This window comes from Rhinatrema bivittatum, chromosome 6 (assembly GCF_901001135.1).
Source record: "Rhinatrema bivittatum chromosome 6, aRhiBiv1.1, whole genome shotgun sequence".
In the NCBI taxonomy this organism is placed as follows: domain Eukaryota; kingdom Metazoa; phylum Chordata; class Amphibia; order Gymnophiona; family Rhinatrematidae; genus Rhinatrema; species Rhinatrema bivittatum.
Window position 1 is genome coordinate 352,630,601 of NC_042620.1, and position 18,642 is coordinate 352,649,242.

At 48.3% G+C, this 18,642-nt stretch overlaps 1 protein-coding gene across 1 annotated transcript in view; it reads right to left on the minus strand.

Moving 5' to 3' along the window:
* NKAP (NFKB activating protein) overlaps positions 1 to 7,542 on the minus strand; it is an 80,433-nt gene extending 72,891 nt beyond the window's left edge. Inside the window, exon 1 of the mRNA XM_029607834.1 lies at positions 7,050 to 7,542. Coding sequence (XP_029463694.1) covers positions 7,050 to 7,354 — 305 coding nt within the window. The 5' untranslated portion in view covers positions 7,355 to 7,542. The remainder of the gene's footprint in view (positions 1 to 7,049) is intronic.
* Positions 7,543 to 18,642: the final 11,100 nt, after the last annotated feature.

An 18,642-nucleotide genomic window follows, 5' to 3' on the forward strand; every position in this document is an offset into this window, starting at 1 on the left:
GTGAGGGAGAGCAGATGTAGCTCCCCTTCTCTGGCTCTTATCCCGCTCATCCAACCCCATCTTTTATATTCCAAACATAAAATTTGCTCCCTGACTACAAGATTAGATTCGGGTGCTGACGCCGCAAGTGATCGCTTGTGAAATGTCAACTCGGACGGCACGGAAGGAGAAGGAAAGAGAAAAGGATAAGGTGCGGCCCACTGACATGGTGTCTGATGAGGAGCCGGGTACGCCCGAATCACCTGCTCCTACTAACTGGGCTGATATTAAAGCCGCAGTTGTGGAGGCGCTGGAGCCGGAATTTAAAAAGTTATCTAACCAAATAGGTGAACTTACTACCTCTATTGCGGGTTATGAAGCCCGGTTCGGGGACTTGGAACACAGAGTTTCCGATGCTGAAGATGGCCTCCACAGCACGCAGTCGGAGCTGGAACTCCTAAAGAAGACGCTGGCACAGCACACTGATCGTCTTGAGGACCTGGAGAACAGGTCAAGATGATCCAACCTCCGGTTTGTCGGACTGCCAGAATCACTGGACGACAGGGAACTTCCTCAATGGCTCGAATCCTGGCTCACTAAAGAACTGTCCCTAAATTTGGCGCGAGGGCCCTTATGCGTGGAACGAGCGCACCGCCTAGGCCTCAAACGACCCCACCAAGATCGGCCCAGAGTGGTCATAGCTAAAATTCTCAATTATGCACATAAGGAGGCAATCCTACAAGCCGTGCGTGGAGGTAAGGCGCCACTCTATGAGGGACGTAAAGTCCTAATATTTCAAGACTTCTCGGCGGCATTATTGGCCCAACGGCGAGCACTCTCACCTTTGTGTGCTCAGCTGCACAATTTAGGCTACCGCGCCATGATAGTCTACCAGGCTCGGGTTAGGGTCGTCACCCCAAATGGTCCACGCTGGTTTTCAGATGCTGGGGAGCTGCGGGCGTTTATTTCATCCCTTGATGACTCTTCAGCGACCTCTTGAAAGTCCCTGGACGCTCAGGATCTCTGCTCGCCACATGTTCAATATGGCCGCTGGGACCTCGCTGTTTTTTTTTTTCCTTTTCTCTTCTTTTTTTTCTTTTTTCCTTGCCTGCAGTTGTTTTGATCGCCCGTCATGTGACTGAAGTATTTGTCACCACTAAGATTTTTTTTTTTATTGATGGTTTAATCGCTGATTGCTCTGACCCGGCAGTTCGGAATGCCCGGGTAACCTCTGCCCACTATTATGACTCGTATGCAGGGCAACTCTTTGGCCGGTTGAGCGGCCCAACTTGATGGAAAAGTACATAACTAAAACGTACTCTTCATCGGCTCTCTTTACCAGAATTCTGCGCTCTGTTCCCGTGGTTGGACTTTGGGAACGGTTCAATCGAAGGAACGGTGGGTGCATTGTGGATTCGGAGCCATAATCAGCATAGTAGGAGGCGATAGAGACTAAGACGACTCAGGATATTTTTTCTTCGTGGCATACTGTATCTTCTTACTTGCTGGGACTCTCTGAACTACTGATTATTGGGACCTATGGCCACAGTCTGTTCCCCTAAATTTGGGGGTTTTCTGCAAAGACTTTCAGACTCCTTGGCTTAGGGGCCAGACAGTTTCCCCTTACTAGGGACAAAGGGGTGTTCTCATTTTTCTCCTTGTTGGGTACTCTGTAAGGCTGCCGCCCAGTTAAGGGTAATCTGTTTATCATACATAGTCTGTGGGATGGGGAGGGACAGGTAATCCGATGCTAATTATTCTTGTATGTTCCTTGGTTTCCCACGGTTTCGGGGGACATGTTCCTTCAGTGTTTTGGAGTTAAGTTAACTAGAATACCTGGGCAGCCATCGAATTTTTTCGGAACAGCCCGACATTTGTTTCCTGTTTCGGATTCCCCTGACTTTGTTACTCGCATTATTTCTAGCTATTAATGTAGAGGGGGCGGGAAAAGAGACTCTAGGACCAATGTTGGGGAACGTTTCTATACGGAGATGGGGCTGGGGGGTGGTGGGGGGAGCCTTTAGCGTATTGAGTGATCTCTGAGGTGGGGGGAGGGGTATTTAGTTTAATAGTAGTCTTGCTCCTTTTCCTGGGAGGGCTGGGAACTTGGCTCTTCCTCGTTGGTGGTTCACGGGTGGGTGAATCTATCTGGTTCAAGAGTTGGTCTTTGCTGGGATGGCCATCTCTTGTCTTATTTTTAGTGCAAATGTTGTAATCACTTTCTTTGTTCCAGAGATTGGCTAATACGGGCCCTATTTTGACTTCCTGGAATGTATGTGGTATCCATTCTCCAATTAAAAGGTATAAAATTTTACAGGCCCTGAAGCACAAATCTATGGATATCGTGTTCCTCCAAGAAATGCATCTAACGGATGTAGAACATTCTAAATTGCGTCAGGGATGGGATGGGGAAGTCCATTTTGCATCTGCAAATTCCAGATCGGCAGGGGTGGCTATATTAATTCGGAAAAATCTTCCATTGCAAGTGTTAAATGAGATTAAAGACCCCAATGGAAGATATTTGCTCTTGGAGGTTGAATTTCATCAGATCCCTATAGTGTTCTGCTGCGTACATGCCCCTAACTCCCAGCAAGATGCTTTTTACCACACTTTGCAACAGGTGCTCCTCCTGTACATAGACAAGAATTTGGTGGTAGGGGGGGATTTTAATGCCTTAAGGGACCCTGCATGGGATAGAATTTCTACAGTGCCGTCTTCTGGGCAGCCCAGTAAAGACCTTCAGTCTTTCGAAGCCTCCTTACATTTGGTGGATTCATGGCGGACACTCCATCCCTTTGAAAAAGGGTTTTCACATTTAGCAAGGGCACATGCGACCCAATCTCGAATCGATTATTTTTATGTGAGTGACTCATATTTTTCTCAAATTTCCTCTGCCGGGATTGGTGATGTCATAATATCTGACCATGCACCCATTTGGCTAGAATTAAAGGCCAATTCAATTCAACCCAGGGGGCGACACTGGCGATATCCATATTTTCTAGCAGAGGATACTTCATTCCAGGCCTTTGTCCGGGAGAAATGGGAAGATTTCGCCATTCTAAATGCACAACATAGTGGAGACCCGGTTTTATTCTGGAATACGGCGAAAACAGTATTGAGGGGGGACATCATTTCATATGTGGCTCACTGGAGGAAGTCTATAGATAAAAGCCTTTTACTCCTTAGCACCCAACTTCAAAAAGCTAAAAGGGATTTGCTAGCTCAACCGTCGGCGCACAGGTGCTCAGCATATATCTCATTACAAACTGCAATAAACTCTTTATTGCATCAGAGGGCAACGAAAAGTGTTCTATACTATAGATTTAAGTTGTACCAGTTTGGGAATAAGTCGGGGAAAATGCTAGCGAACCTGGTCCGGTCGGTAGGGAGGTCTCGATATGTTATAGCGTTGCGAACTGCGAGAAGCCAGATAGTTAATAGTACCACAGATATTTTACACACTTTTCAGGACTATTATACCGAGCTTTATCGCTCTGGAGGCTGGAACCAGGATAAATGGGACGATTTCTCCTCTCGTGTTAAAATTCCTTCGATTACAGTGGCGCAGCAGCGGAGGTTAAATGAGCCTATCCGATCGGAGGAGGTTCGTAATGTTATTCAGAAGGCGAAAAAATTAAAAGCGCCTGGCCCGGATGGCTACAGCTCAGAGTTTTACCAATGTTTAGTAGACCCACTTGCGAGCCTCCTTCCATTGGTATTTCACAACTTGATCAAGGGAGATTCATTCCCATCCTATGGCAACACTGCACGTGTGACCCTCATCCCTAAGCCGGGGAAAAACCCGTTAGAGCCGACGGCATACAGGCCTATTTCCCTGCTGAATGTAGACCATAAAATCCTAGCCAAAATTTTGGCAGACCGTTTGGGGACCATTTTACCTATGTTAATCCAACCAGGTCAGGTGGGCTTTGTTAAACGACGTTATGCCCTGACAAACATTCGGCGGGTGGCGGCTGCGATAGCGCTCTGTAGGCGAACGGATATCCCCTTTTTGGTGGTAAGTCTGGACACCGAAAAGGCATTTGATCGGGTTGAGTGGGGCTTTTTGTTTCAATTGCTTACCGAAATGGGATTTCAAGGATTTTTCTTTCAGGCGATCCAGCTCCTTTACAGTACTCCCCAAGCCAGATTATTGGTTAACGGCGTGTTGTCGTCTCCCTTTCCAGTGTTGCGTGGTACCCGTCAGGGATGCCCATTGTCCCCCCTTCTGTTTCTACTTATTTTAAAGCCGTTGCTCCTGGCACTGCAGGCTGCCCCCACTATTAGAGGAGTGCAGTTTTACTCCCAAACAAACAGAGAGATTTTTAAATATTCCGCTTTTGCGGATGACATTCTTGTTTTCCTTACGTCTCCTGCATGCTCATTATCAGCCCTTTTAGGCTTCTTTCGAGCCTTTGGTGAGTTTTCAGGACTGAACATAAATTGGGACAAATTAGAGGCCTTGGGATTCCCGCCTACTCTGAGGGAAAGTTGGACTGGGACATTTCCCTTACACTGGGCAGGCGCTGCGATCAAATACTTGGGGCTCTTCATATTGACGGAACTGAATACCATTTATTCCCTTAATATCACCCGCTTACTTAACACGGGATAAATTGGTTCACTGGCGTGACCTTCCTATATCTCTTGGAGGGCGAATTAACTTATTTAAATTACTTATCTTGCCTAAATGGTTATATGTGCTGCACAATTTTCCATTTCTTATTAATCGTAAGGATTTGGGGGACTCTTGACACATTGCTTCGGAAATTTTTATGGAAGGGTAAGAAGGCACGTATCCCGTTGCGCTGGCTAAAATTGAAATGGGGGTCAGGGGGGATGGGGGTACCGGACTTGCAACGTTATGCTGTAGCTGCTAACTTGCGCCTTGTCAGGGATTGGATTTCCGGGGATTCCCACTTCATTGTTCTACTAGCGGAACAAACGTTAGTAGCCCCACTAGATTTACACTTTGTACTCATGTGCCCCAGTAGGGATCTGGCTCCTACAGTAAGGCAGGACCCGCTCATAGCACCCCTTCGCCACGCTTGGCGTTTTTTGACTCAGCTGCTGGGGATACCCGTTTATAGTGCATTTTTGGCGCCTATTATGGGCAGTCCTCATTTTACCCCTGGCTCTCAGCCCCGTGTATTTCGAGACTAGCAGGCAGCAGGCATTACTATGTTGGGCCATGTGACGGACGCTTCCGGTGTGCCCTTTTCTTTTGCGGAGCTTCAAAATATGCATGGGCTGCCTGGAACTCACCTCTTTGGTTACATGCAGCTCCGTCACTATCTCACTTCGATCCCTGCTTCCTACAAAGATCCAGCCCACCTTCAAGCCATTGAAGGTTTTTTCAAGCTGGGTAACCCGCAAGGGCCTTCCCTATCTGGCTACTACCAAGGACTCCTCCAGGGTTTAACTAATGATGCCTTTACATGTGTGGTGGAGCGGTGGAATCGGGATGGGGTATTCCAGGTACCCATTGGAGTATTTAAGACTTGTATGAAAACTTTGACTCATATTACAAGTAATATGTACTATAGAGAGATGCAATTTAAGTCACTCTACTGGGCATATATAACTCTGCAAATTGCCTTTCATGCTAAGATAACGCATACAGCATCCTGTTCCCGGTGTCATTGCGCCCTTGGGAATTTATCCCATGTTTTTTGGGGGTGTCCGGGGATTCAATTGTTTTGGGGGAAGATTGTGAGGTATATGCGGAATTTGTATGGGGGTTGATCTTCCTCTTTCTCCGTATATGATTTTATTTGACTGCATCCCCAGACCCCTTGTTAGAGGCATGGGGCAACGCTGGTTTCTGCGAAAGGCCTTTGCAGTGGGGGAAAAAGGTTATTCTACTCACCTGGAAGGAGGTTGACAATCCCTCCTATTGGTTGTGGCGGATTCACCTACACCGCATGATGCAAATGGACAATGTAGCCTTCAAGGCGTGCCCTCAACAACATCGACGGTTCCTTCAGATTTGGAATGGATACATACAGGCTTTACCGCACCGGGCACGTAGCCCGATTCTCAACTGCTGACACGGTTTTTGGACAGACTTGCTCACCTACTCGTGGACGTTACCAAATATAGATTATACTGAGCTAGACTTCTGTTGTGGAACTTGGGGAGGGGTTGGGGGGGTAATTTAGTAATGATATTCTTGTTAAATTGGTTTGCTTATGGAATTGGGGATAAAGAAGAAACCATATGTCTCTAATTCCCTATGTCCTGTTATTCTTTTCCTTTAATAAAAACCGTTTCTACTAAAAAAGTTACAAAAAAATTTCACCCTGGCTCATAGTTTTGGTTGGTGCCCAGGTTTTCTAAATGTTTCCACCTCTGTAATATAAAGAAGTCTGCTTCTCCTTCAATCTGATGCTATATTTCAAAAAGTCAGGACTTCAAAATTAAATCCAAATGTTCTAATGCTGCATTTCAAAAGTTATATACAATTTCCAGTTATTACTTGTGTGTTATCAACATCATAATGCTCCTAACTCTACTAACATCAAATCATTTTTTAGATTTTATCTGGTCTCATGAACAGTGAGACTGATCTCTGAGATGTTCCTTAGAAGGATGCTCTGATGGCAGCTCGGTAGACAAGGGGACCCCTGGTCCTGACAGGACACTTCGGAGCTTACATCTCGACAAACTAGAGTATCTGTAGTCCTGAAATCAGCACTATACGAACAAGATGGTTATAATGGGACAGGGCCATTGCAAGGGATAGGAAAAAAGGTGACTGCCCACCGCCTAGGGCACCAAGCCAATTTTATGCATCAATCTACAAGTCTGTGAAGGCACCAGCCCAAAAGGGGAGGAGCAGAAATCAACTCTTGCCTGGGGTGCCGATTTCTCCAACGACTGCCCTTCCATAAGGTTGCTCGCTACCACCTGCGGGCCACCCACTGATCTAGTCCTAGTTTTACCGCACCGTATGCATAGAGATGAGTTCCTTTTCTGAAGGAAATAAAAATGACATCTTCATTCACACAGGGGGTAGGAACCAGGCCTAGATCAGCCTCTCTGGATCGGGCTGAGCTAGCCTCTCTTACCGTGCGATGAAGGCCTCCTGCCGCTGGCGCAGCAGCTCCTCCTGCTCCTTCTCGTAGTACTCGGCCCACTGCTTGGCATAGTGCGGCCGGAGCTGCCAGCGTTCCCGAGACCTGGAGCGACTGCGGCGGAGCCTCTCCCGGGAGCTCTTCAGCCGCTTCTCCGTCACTTTGCTGCTCCGGTGTGGGGGGCTGCGAGAATCCCGCTCGCTGCTACGGCTGCTACCACCGCTGCCGCTTTCATGGCGCCTCTTCCTGCCGCACGCCGCCTCGGGGCTGTGGCTCCGGGAGCGCTGAATGGGGGGCATGGCCCCGGCAGTGAGGAATAACGCAAACACCCTGCTGCGTTGTCAGGACTTCTGGTCTGTTTACGTTCCTGACGGAAGTTGTTTCACTTCCGAAAAGGAATTTGGGTCCGGCGTCTAATTGTGTCCGGAGGCAAACCAAGTCTCGGGTGAGGGGGTGGGTTCCGGGGAAGGTCTGGAACCACACGTGTGATAGTTTCTTCCTTACATAGTAAACAAGCAGATTTGTAACTTTTTTTTTTTTTTTACCACGCAGTGTTACCTAAACTGAAGCGTGAAGTCACTATTCAGTGGCGCACTATCATCACTGTATTGTAAAACTGAGCAGGAGCCTGCACCTTTGCCACTTAGCAACCACTGCTGCTGTTGCTGCACCTCTCCCTAGCTGCCTGCTACAGGCACAGGACAGAGCTGCCAATGCTCCAGGGGGGGGTCACCAAAGGAATGGCAAACTTGAATTATAAGTGTGCTGACGTTAAGTGCTTTGTTTATTGTATATTTAGAGGCAGTTAGGAACTATCATTGTAAGTCAGAGACAGAAGTGTCTGAAGTTCTCCAGGTGGGTGGCTGGGACTGTAAAGGAAAGGTTCTGGCTCTAGAAGATAGAGAAACCCGTGCTGGGGGGGACGACAACCCAGTGAAGCACTTGGAATTCTTAGCCAGTAACAATTCCAGGAAGAGCCAGTGGTATTCACCCATGAATCAATGTTCTCTAGAGCAGCCACTACCAGGGGAACTGAGTTAGTATCTGCAGGGCTGAGGAAAATGCAGCACTGAGAAACCAAAGTGTTCAATGTTTTTGAGAAGACACAGAATTGAGACTGTGGGAAGCAGGTCGTGCCTGCAGCATTCTGTTTGTTATGAATTATGCTTTCTGCTTGAACCCATTTTGTTATATACTGCCACCAAATCCACAGTTTCAGAAGCAGAGGAAACCAAACGTGTAACAATATAAAAATAATAGTATATTGAGCCAGTGCCCTCTGAAGCTTAATTGAAAAACTGGTTTAGATATTCACCTATCAATAAAGTAAGAGTGGAGGAGTAGCTTAATGGTTAGAGCTGTGAGCTCAGACCCACAGAAGCCAGGGTTCTAATGACACTCCTTGTGATCTTGAATAGATTACTTTGTCCTCCATTGCCTCATCTACAAACAGCATAATTTACTAAGACTTTTCCCTGATTCTGTGTCCACTATCAAAATCACATCTGTATAAGATAATGACAAAATCTCTATGCTGAGAAATTTCTAAATCCAAACTGGAATTGACCTAAAATGTGATTTTCTTAAAGAAAATCATTTTGTTGGCCCAACACTGATGAATAATAATTTTGGAAATGAACGATGATGAGAGATATGTATAATTCATCATGCTGTTAACATCCAAATCCACTTTCTTTAACAAAGGGCAGTTGGAAGCACACTTCAAAGAGGATGGTTACATTCCTCTGGATAAAGAAAAAATCATGATTGGTTAGAAGTAGAGAGATCCTAGACTCCCCTTCAAGGGCCTATCCTCAGGAACACATGTGGAAAGGAGTGATATTGAGCCTGGTACTTATAAATGAAGAAAATACTTCTAAGGTCCTGGTAGATACCAAACTATGCACCAATGATGTTCAGATGACTCAGTTTGATATAATGGCCAAGGTGGACAGGAATCACACAAATGTCCAAGTCCTGGAATTAAAAAATACCAACTTTGATAAAATAGGAAAGTACCTAAAGTGAAGGTGGGAGGCTGTAGAGGAAGTAGAAGAAAAGAAAGAAAGAGTAACAAATATTTATGTTAAGAAAATAAATAAAGGTAAGAGGAAAAAGAGACTGATGATTTTCAAAAGCAATGACTGAAAAAGTCAAGGCAAAAAACATTTAGCTTTTAAAAATGTTCAAAATCATTCTCACAGAGAAGTTCTTCACACAGATACACACATAGGCTCTTACACAATCATACACACACACACACAGACAGACACACACACACACAGGCAGCCTCTCAAACACACTTTCTCATATACAGGCACTCACTCTCACAGGGCAAATCTCTCGCTCTCTCACAAACATTTTGAACCTCTTCTTCAGCTGCTGAAAGAGGAGCACAGGAAAGAATACCTGATAAAACAGAGAAGCAAGGAAGCTAGAATAGCAAAGGTTAGAGTGGAAGAAAGAATAGTTAGGGCATTAAAGCAAGGTGACATTATTTTTCTCAGGTATGTCAACGTAAGGAGGAAACAGGGTTATAAGGAGAGAAGGAGGACTGTGGATGGTGATGAGAATGAAGTGGCATTACCAAACCCAATGCTTTTGTTCAGTATTCACTGAACATAGGTTTGGAGAAGGCAGGGGTATGTGTGGGGCAGATGCTACTTCATTTGCAGTAGAAATGGTTTGTTACAGACCTAGCAAAACTGCAAGTGGACAAAGCTATGGGGCCAAATGGGATACATCCTAAGACAGGAGTGGCCAACACTGGTCCTCAAGAGCCACAAACAGGTCTGGTTTTCAGGATATCCACAATGAATATGCATGCACTACCTCCATTGTATACAAATCTAGCTCAGGTATAATCATCATGGATATCCTGAAAACCTGGCCTGTTTGTGGCTGTTGAGGACTGGAGTTGGCCACCCCTGTCCTATGATATTAAAGGAGATCAGAGAGGTTCCGGTGGGTCCACTGAAGGATTTGGAAATAGGAGTGGTCCTGAGAAACATGAGAAGGAAAGATGCTCTCTCTCTCTCTTCATAAAAGTTATAACAAAGAGGAGGTTGGAAACGACAGGCTAGTTAGTTTTACCTCAGTGGTGAAAAAATTAATGGAAAATGAAAGAATGGTGAAGTATCTAGAACCTGGTGAGTTGCAGGATCTGAACCAGCATGGGTTTTACCAGAGAGCAGAGCTGACCTTGGAGAGAAAGGGAGGACAAATTGGGGCAAAGGCTCCACACTTTATAGAGGCCCACACAACCATGTTACCCCTGTTCCGACATCACTTTGGGAGAACTAGTGAGGTGAGGATAATCATAGCAGGAGTTGTCCACCATGCTTCCATTACTACTACCGAGCTCTCTGATGAGCTCTGTAGCCCAATGCCTCTGCCTGTCCACCATTTCCTTTCTCCAGGGCTATTCTTTGTAGTGCTGCAACCCAACTAACACTTCAGGATGGCTCACTATCAGCTCCTGTGGTCTTCCCACTAATCCTGTTTCTCCTGCCGAGGAACTAGAAATGAACTTTGGGGCCAGCAGACCTTGCTTTCTTAAAAGGACACTACCCCCAATAAAACAGGTACAAGATAAAAAAAATAATCAGCTGACTAGTGCCATAGCCAAAGGGACTGCTAAGCATCCAGGCCCTTTAAAAGGGTATTGCCCTTGAACTTTTGTGGAAGAGGAAGGGCCAGAAAGCTCACTTTTCCTCTACCTCTTCCTGAGCTCTGAGGTAGGAGGTATCCATCTGGGCAGATTTGCCCTGGGCTCTACATAACCCTAGGATGAAGCCTGCTAGAGAAAGATTGCACCAGATGAACCTAACTGATTTCTTTGACAGGGTGACTAAAGAATTAGAATGCTGATAGGTGGGATATACATATATAAAATAAATAAGGACATGCACTGGATGTGATTTATTTGGATTTCAGCAAAGCTTGTGAAACTGTCCCACATAGGAGGCTGAGGCCAGGTGTGACCAGATGTGCATACCGTGCATTGCAAGGAGCAGCACACCCGGGGAGATGGCAGGCCGGCAGCAGCAGGTGAGGCCGTGGGCCACCAGCGGAGCCTAACCAGCCGCAGCCGAAGAAAGACAGTGCCAGTGACGGAAGAGAGGCCCATGTGTGCAAGCATGCCTGCACACAGCTTCCACACCACAGCTTCCACGCCCTCTCCCCGCCTCAAGCAGGAAGATCGGGTACAGGAAAGTGCTGTGATGGCGCAAAGTAACGTGCTGGTGGGGTTCCTACTCCCCACAAAAAGCAATGTCCTGTGATGCCGCCAGCATTTCCTCCAAGCTGGTGACAGAAGAAGAAGCCCTGTGGTGCTGCTGGCCTTTCCCCAGATTGGCGGCAGATGGAGAGGCTTGCTCTGCAGCCAGCAGCTGAAGAAGAGGTTTAAAATGTTTGTGAGAGAGCGAGAGATTTGCCCTGTGAGAGTGAGTGCCTGTGTATGAGAAAGTGTGTGTGTGTGTTTGAGAGGCTGCCTGTGTGTGTGTGAGGGTGTCTGTCTCTGTGTGTGTGATTGTGTAAGAGCCTATGTGTGTATCTGTGTGATAACTTCTGTGTGAGAACCTGTGTGCCTGTAAATGTGTCTGTGTGAGAGTGTGGGAAATTATTTTAAGGAGTTATTTAGCTTGCAGAAGTATATTGTACCACAATAGAAAATAATGAAGCAGAGAAATCACTGATATTATTAGTGTTTTTATTTGATATAAGGCCTATAAGTTCTGAGAATAAATATACCATTTTTCTTAGCTTGCTTATAACAAAAAATAAGTTATGAGATCAGATATATTAAGAACAGTTACTCACAGGCCGATACAGTAAAGCGCGGCCGCGGTTACCCTGTTTCTAACCCGCTTTGTATGCACAATTTGGACGCGTTTGTCTAACCCGCGATTCAGTATCCGGTTTTACGCGTCCTTACCATTTCTTGAAATCGACGTGTATCCCTTTCCGCCCGCGGCATGTATATGATATGTTAATGATCGGATTAGCTATTCCCTCCGATACAGTAACATGCGCCCAGATTATCGCCTTTTTAACCAGCTATTTTGCCGCGTCTTTAACCTGCAAATTTACTGCCTACCCCGACCCTGGCGTTAGTGTGGTGAACTTAGCCGCCCAGCCCCAAACCAACCCAATCCACAGAAAAAAATGCTTCTTGCACAAGGGGGAAAAATTATTACAAAAAATAAAGCAAGGCGCAGGGCGAAAATCATCTCTTTATTACACTCGGGCATCGGGGATTGCCAGCTTGACAAGCGTCAGGCAAGCCCCAGCAGCCGACGATCGGCGGCAGGGAGCGCAACAAAGCACCTGTGCGCGCAGCTCCGATTTTCCGCCTCCTTCGGACGGGCAAGACAGAGATGAAATTTCACGGGCAAATTTTCCCCCAGCCCCCGCTCACCTGCCCTGGCCGCGGCCACACAAGCCCCCAGCAGCAGCAGCAGAAGGGCGTCCATGGGTGCTGGTCTCCCGTGTGGGCGTGCTGACAGCTCCGGAGCAGCCCCAGTCTTCTCTCCCCTCCTCCTGAGATGCGCACCGCGGCTCCCCTGCCTCCCGGGGGCAGCCGGCGGCGAAAGCAGCTTCAGCAGCCCGGAGCGGATCGGGCGCTCCCCATGCGAGGCGGCTTCCAGAAGCCCCCGCCGGCGAAGGTGCATGAACGCATGCCTGTACGCCCAATTTGGGCTCTCAAGGCAGCCCTTGGGTTAAGTGGCAACCCTACTCTATACAGTGAAAGGAACTAATATAACCGGGTATGAAACAGCATCTTCCAAGGCTGCTTCACAGACTGTTGTGGATACGAGTCTCTAATGCTCCTTGTCAGTCAAATGGCTTCAAGACCATACTTTTACATTAGAGATGAGGCAGAAGGATTGTGTGCATGTATGTGTTTGAGTCATTTGTCTCCCCAGGATGAGATGTTCTTCTAGCTGCATGTGCGCAAGTAAACTCCCCCGGGGCTATTCTCACTGTGAGGAGCTGCCAGTTGTCTGAAACTCCTCAAACCATGCAGGCATGGTGCACAGATTTCCCCTGCACTGATAGGTGCATTGCTTATTATCATTAAAAGATGTTTATAAGGGACCATTCCTCTTAGATAACTTCTGGGCTTAGAGATTTCCTCTTCCAGCCCCAGCGTCAAGAAAGAGGAGCAACAAAAATTATTGATATGGAGGGCAGAGCACCCCTAAGACCATGCTGGGGCATTGGATCCATGCTGATTCAGAGGGAAGAGTTTCTCCCTATCAAAATGCTGATTCAGGACTAATATGGGAATATGTGCCCACCACTGAGCCAATAAAAGCCCAATTTGGGCGCTCAAGACAGCAGGCGCATGAATGCACACCGTGATCTTGGACGTCCAGCCGGGCGCTCAGGTCACGGCGTGCGTTCATGCGCCTGCTGCCTTGAGCGCCCAAATTGGGCGTACAGGCATGTGTTCATGCACCTTCGCCGGCGGGGGCTGCTGGAAGCCGCCTTGCATGGGGAGCGCCCGATCCGCCCCGGGCTGCTGAAGCCTCTCTCGTCACCGGCTATCCCCGGGAGGCAGAGGAGCCGCGGTGCGTGCCTCGGGAGGAGGGGAGAGAGGACTGGGGCTGCTCCGGAGCTGTCAGCACGCCTGCATGGGAGACCGGCACCCATGGACGCCCTTCTGCTGCTGCTGCTGCTGGGGGCTTGCGTGGCCGCAGCCAGGGCAGGTGAAATTTCGTCTCTCTCTTGCCTGTCCGAAGGAGGCAGAAAATCAGAGCTGCGCACACAGGTGCTTTGTTGCGCTCCCTGCCGCCGATCGCCGACTGCTGGGGCTTCCTGCCACCGGCGCTCAAGGCAGCGGGGTCTGTAGGAGAACCATCCACTTTCCTGGTGGAATGACATTTCAAATGACATTTCAAATGACATTTGAAATGACAGGTACCAGCGCACCCAGGATACTGTACAGGCAGCTGTATACCGCTCTATACAGTAAAATGGATTGCGCACGCCTACCGCTTCATGGACGCGCTTTGGACCCGGCTTGCATTTGCGTCTCATTTGAATACTGTATCGAGCAGTATGTGATCCAAACTGTGCGTGCGGCAAATGAGGGTGCGCCCGGCACTGCCACACTTTCTTATGCGTCCTTACTGTATCGGCCTGTCAGGAAGCTAACTGTGCAGATATCAGAGGAAAACAGGACAGTAGCCTCTTGGCCACACCTAACTGCTTGCTGATGTGATAAGAACAGACAGTTGGGGACTCAAGAACTCATGGGAGTAGCCCAGAGAAGAAACTAGAGCAAAGGTCAGAAGAATTAACTTAAAAAGAGCAACATGAGACAAGCTGTTTGAAATCAGAGAAAGAACAGCTCAGAAGAATAGCTTTGGACATTACCAGTGGTTACTGAAGTGCCTGATGAGCTGTTGCTGGTTTCTTGGCGCGCCATGTTCCCGATATATCACATTGGGAACTGTGAGGGGAAGTATATTTTTGTATATATTCTTTAATGGAAACTTTAATCTTGTATGCTTTTATTGCTTATTCTCAGACTTACAGAGTGGAGGAGTAGCCTAGTGTTACACTTACCGCCCATGACAGCCCCGCGGTGCGGCCCTATCACCTCTCTACACAAGCTTAGGCTCCAGCTCCTTGTAGCTGGCGACAGTGGGCCGCCAGTCTCGACCTCAGACTTCCACCAGCTTCTCTGGTCCTGCTCCACTTCCCGGGACCTCCAGCCAGGATGCCTCCATCCATTGGGCCTCTCCATGGGGTTCGCGGAGAGACACCGCCGGCAGCGCTGCTCCCCTCCCTAGGCGAGTGCGTATGCACACGCACCAGTGAAACATTTAAAGGGCCCGCGGTGGGGAACCTGGCCATGGACCCGGATGTTGACGTCAGTTCCCTCAACATATAAAAGCTTCGGCAGCGCTCCTCAGCGTGGCCTTTGCATCAGGTTGCCTTGATCTCCTGTTCTGGTTTCCGAGTTCTAGTTGCCTTGCGCTTGTCTTGTTCCTGTGATTCCTGGTTCCTGTTCCTTGTGTTCGTCTCGTCTGTCTACTGGATCGACTACCTGGTTCTGATCTCCACTATGCCTGACTTCGCCTGCCTTCTCCAAGCCTGACCTCTTCTGGCATACGTCCTCCATACGCCGCCTATGAGGATGTATTTTCTAAACAAAAAGCCAATCTCCTCCCGCCTCTTCGTTGGTTCGACTGTCCAATTGACCTTCTTCCTGGAATCACGCCACCTCGCGGACGCACCTATCCTCTGTTGTTACCTGAGACAAAGGCCATGACTGAATATATTCGGGAGAATCTGGTAAAAGTGTTTATCTGTCCATCCATGTCACCCACCGGAACAGGATTCTTCTTTGTGATCAAGAAAGACGGATCACTCAGACCGTGCATCGATTACCACGGTCTAAATGCTATCACCAGTAAGGACAAATATCCCTTGCCATTGATTTCTGAACTATTTGATCGTCTCCAAGGTGCTACCATCTTCACGAAGTTGGATTTATGTGGGGCCTATAACTTGGTGAGAATCCGCCCTGATGACATCTGGAAAACCGCCTTTAATACAAGAGAAGACCACTATGAATACTTGGTGATGCCTTTTGGCCTTTCCAACGCACCAGTTGTATTCCAGCAGATGATGAATTAAATTTTCAGGGATCTGCTATATATCAAGATCGTGATCTATCTGGACGATATCCTCATATTCTCAAAGGACCTCGACACCCACTGAACCGATGTACGAATGGTACTACAACACCTACGAGAAAATCACTTGTTTGCAAAACTGGACAAGTGTTTGTTCGAGAGGTCCAGTTTACCGTTCCTTGGCTACATAATCTCTCCTCAAGGCTTTTCCATGGACCCAGATAAATTGAGGGCAATCCGGGATTGGCCACAACTAGTGGGACTTAAAGCGCTCCAGCGCTTCTTGGATTCCTTAATTATTATCGCCACACTGGCTGCTCCTCTGACGGCCCTGACCCAGAAGGGCCAAAATACATGGAATTGACTGCCCAAGGCCGTTACCGCTTTTCATTGTTTGAAAGAAGCCTTCGAAAAGGGATCCTGCTTACATCACCCTGACCCGACTCATCCATTTTTAGTCGAGGTGGATGCTTCCGCCATTGGGGCTAGAGCTGTTCTAAGTCAGCGCACTGCTTCTGGTACTACAGCTCCATGCTCATTCTTTTCTCGAAAATTTTCATTGGCAGAGCAGAACTACAGTATTGGGGACCGCGAACTGCTCGCCATTAAATTGGCTCTTGAAGAGTGGCACCCGTGGTTCTAGGGCGCCCAACATAAATTCACGGTGTTCACAGATCACAAAAACTTAGAACATCTAAGTCACGCTCAGCGCCTCAATGCCCGTCAAGCTCGATGGGACTTATTTTTCTCAAGGTTCAATTTCGAGCTCTGCTACTGCCCTGCGGATAAGAATCTCCAGGCAGATGCTTTATCCCGGTCTTTTGAACCTGAAGACATCCCCGAAGAGCCAGCTCACATCATCGACCCAGCTTATATTTCCTTGTCTGCTACCCATCCCAGTTCCTACCGGGAAAACCGTGGTGCCCCGACAACTCTGGGAAAGAGTTCTTTGCTGGGCACACGATTCCAAATTTGCCGGCCACCCAGGACGTGCGCAAACCATGGCACTGCTCCAGAGGTTTTTCTGGTGGCCTACTTTGGTCTCCGATGCTAAGGCATATGTCGAATCCTGTAATGTGTGTGCACAACAAAAGCCCCCGGTCGGGCAACCTTGGGGACTTGTACAACCACTTCCAGCACCCGAGGAACTGTGGACTCACTTATCTACGGATTTTATCATGGATCTGCTTCCTTCTAAGTGTAATACCGTGATTTGGGTCACCATAGACCGTTTTTCAAAAATAGCCCATTTTGTACCTCTTCCAGGCCTACCATCTGCACCAGAGCTAGCACGTCTCTTTTTTCATCATATTTTCAGACTGCATGGCCTACCAGTGGATATTGATTCCGATCGAGGTCCTCAATTCGTTGCCAGATATTGGCGCTACCTTTGCCGAATGTTCAGTATTAACATCAGCCTCACGACTGCCTATCACCCCCAAGCCAACGGGCAAGTTAAACGGATGAACCGCTCCCTGAAGGCGTTCTTGCGGTCCTATATCAATGACCAACAAGACAACTGGTCGGACCTTTTATCTTGGGCAAAGTTTTCCCACAACTCTCATATCGCCACAGCTACTGGAACATCACCATTCTCTATAGTCTATGGGGAAACAACCTCGACCACCACTACCCAAACCTCTCTCCGTGCCATCTCCTGCAGCACAGGCTACTGCGGATACCCTTAAAACATTGTGGGAACAGACGAATCTTCGCCTGCACCAGACCACTTCCCGGGCCAAGAAAACTGCTGACAGTCATCGCTGCGCAGCTCCTGAATTCCTTCCTGGCCAGAAAGTCTGGTTGAGTTCCAAGTATATTAGACTCTGAATTCCTTTGCAGAGATTTTCTCCAAGATTCATTGGACCGTTCCCGATTACCTGACGCATCGGACCTGTGACTTACCAGCTCCGGTTGCCTCCTTCCATGGGTATACATAATACCTTTCACATTTCATTGTTTAAGCCGGTAGTGTTGTCCTGGCCTACCCAGAAGGTCCCTGAATCACCTGCGTTGGTGGCAGAGACTGATACCACGTATAAGGTCCATAAAGTGCTGGATGTCCACCGTAGAGACCGCCGATGGGAGTACCTCCTTTCTTGGGAGGGTTATGGACTCGTGGAAAATTCGTGGGAGCCTGCTTGCAACATCTTGGACAAGACCCTCCTCTCAAATTTCATTCGTGCCCATCCAGGCAAACTCCAACCTCCAGGAGGGGGGCGTAAAGGGGAGGGTACTGTTACACTTGCCGCCCATGGCAGCCCCGTGGTGCGGCCCTCTCACCTATCTACACAAGCTTCAGGCTCCAGCTCCTCGTCGCTGGTGGTGGTGGGCCGCCAGTCTCGACCTCGAACTTCCATCAGCTCCTCCAGTCCTGTTCCACTTCCCAGGACCTCCAGCCAGGATGCCTCCATCCGTCAGGCCTCTCTGCGGGGTTCGCGAAGAGACGACGCCGGCAACGCTGCACCCCTCCCTAGGCGCGCACGCGTGCACCAGTGAAACCTTTAAAGGGCCCACGGCAGGAACCTGGCCGCAGACCCGGATGTTGATGTCAGTTCCCTCAACATATAAAAGCTCAGGCAGCACTCCTCAGCGTGGCCTTTGCATCAGGTTGCCTTGGTCTTGTGTTCCAGTTTTTGATTTCTAGTTACCTTGCGCTTGTCTTGTTCCTGTGATTCCCGGATCCTGTTTCTTGTGTTTGTCTTGTCTCTCTACTGGATCGACTACCTGGTTCTAACCTCCACTACACCTGACTTCGCCTGCCTTCTCCAAGCCTGACCTCTGCTATGCCTGACCTCACCTGCCTTCACCAAGCCTGACCTCTGCTATGCCTGACCTCGCCTGCCTTCTCCAAGCCTGACACTGCTACGCCCGACCTTGCCTGCCTTCTCCAAGCCTGACCTCTTCTACGTCTGACCACGCCTGCCTTCTCCGTG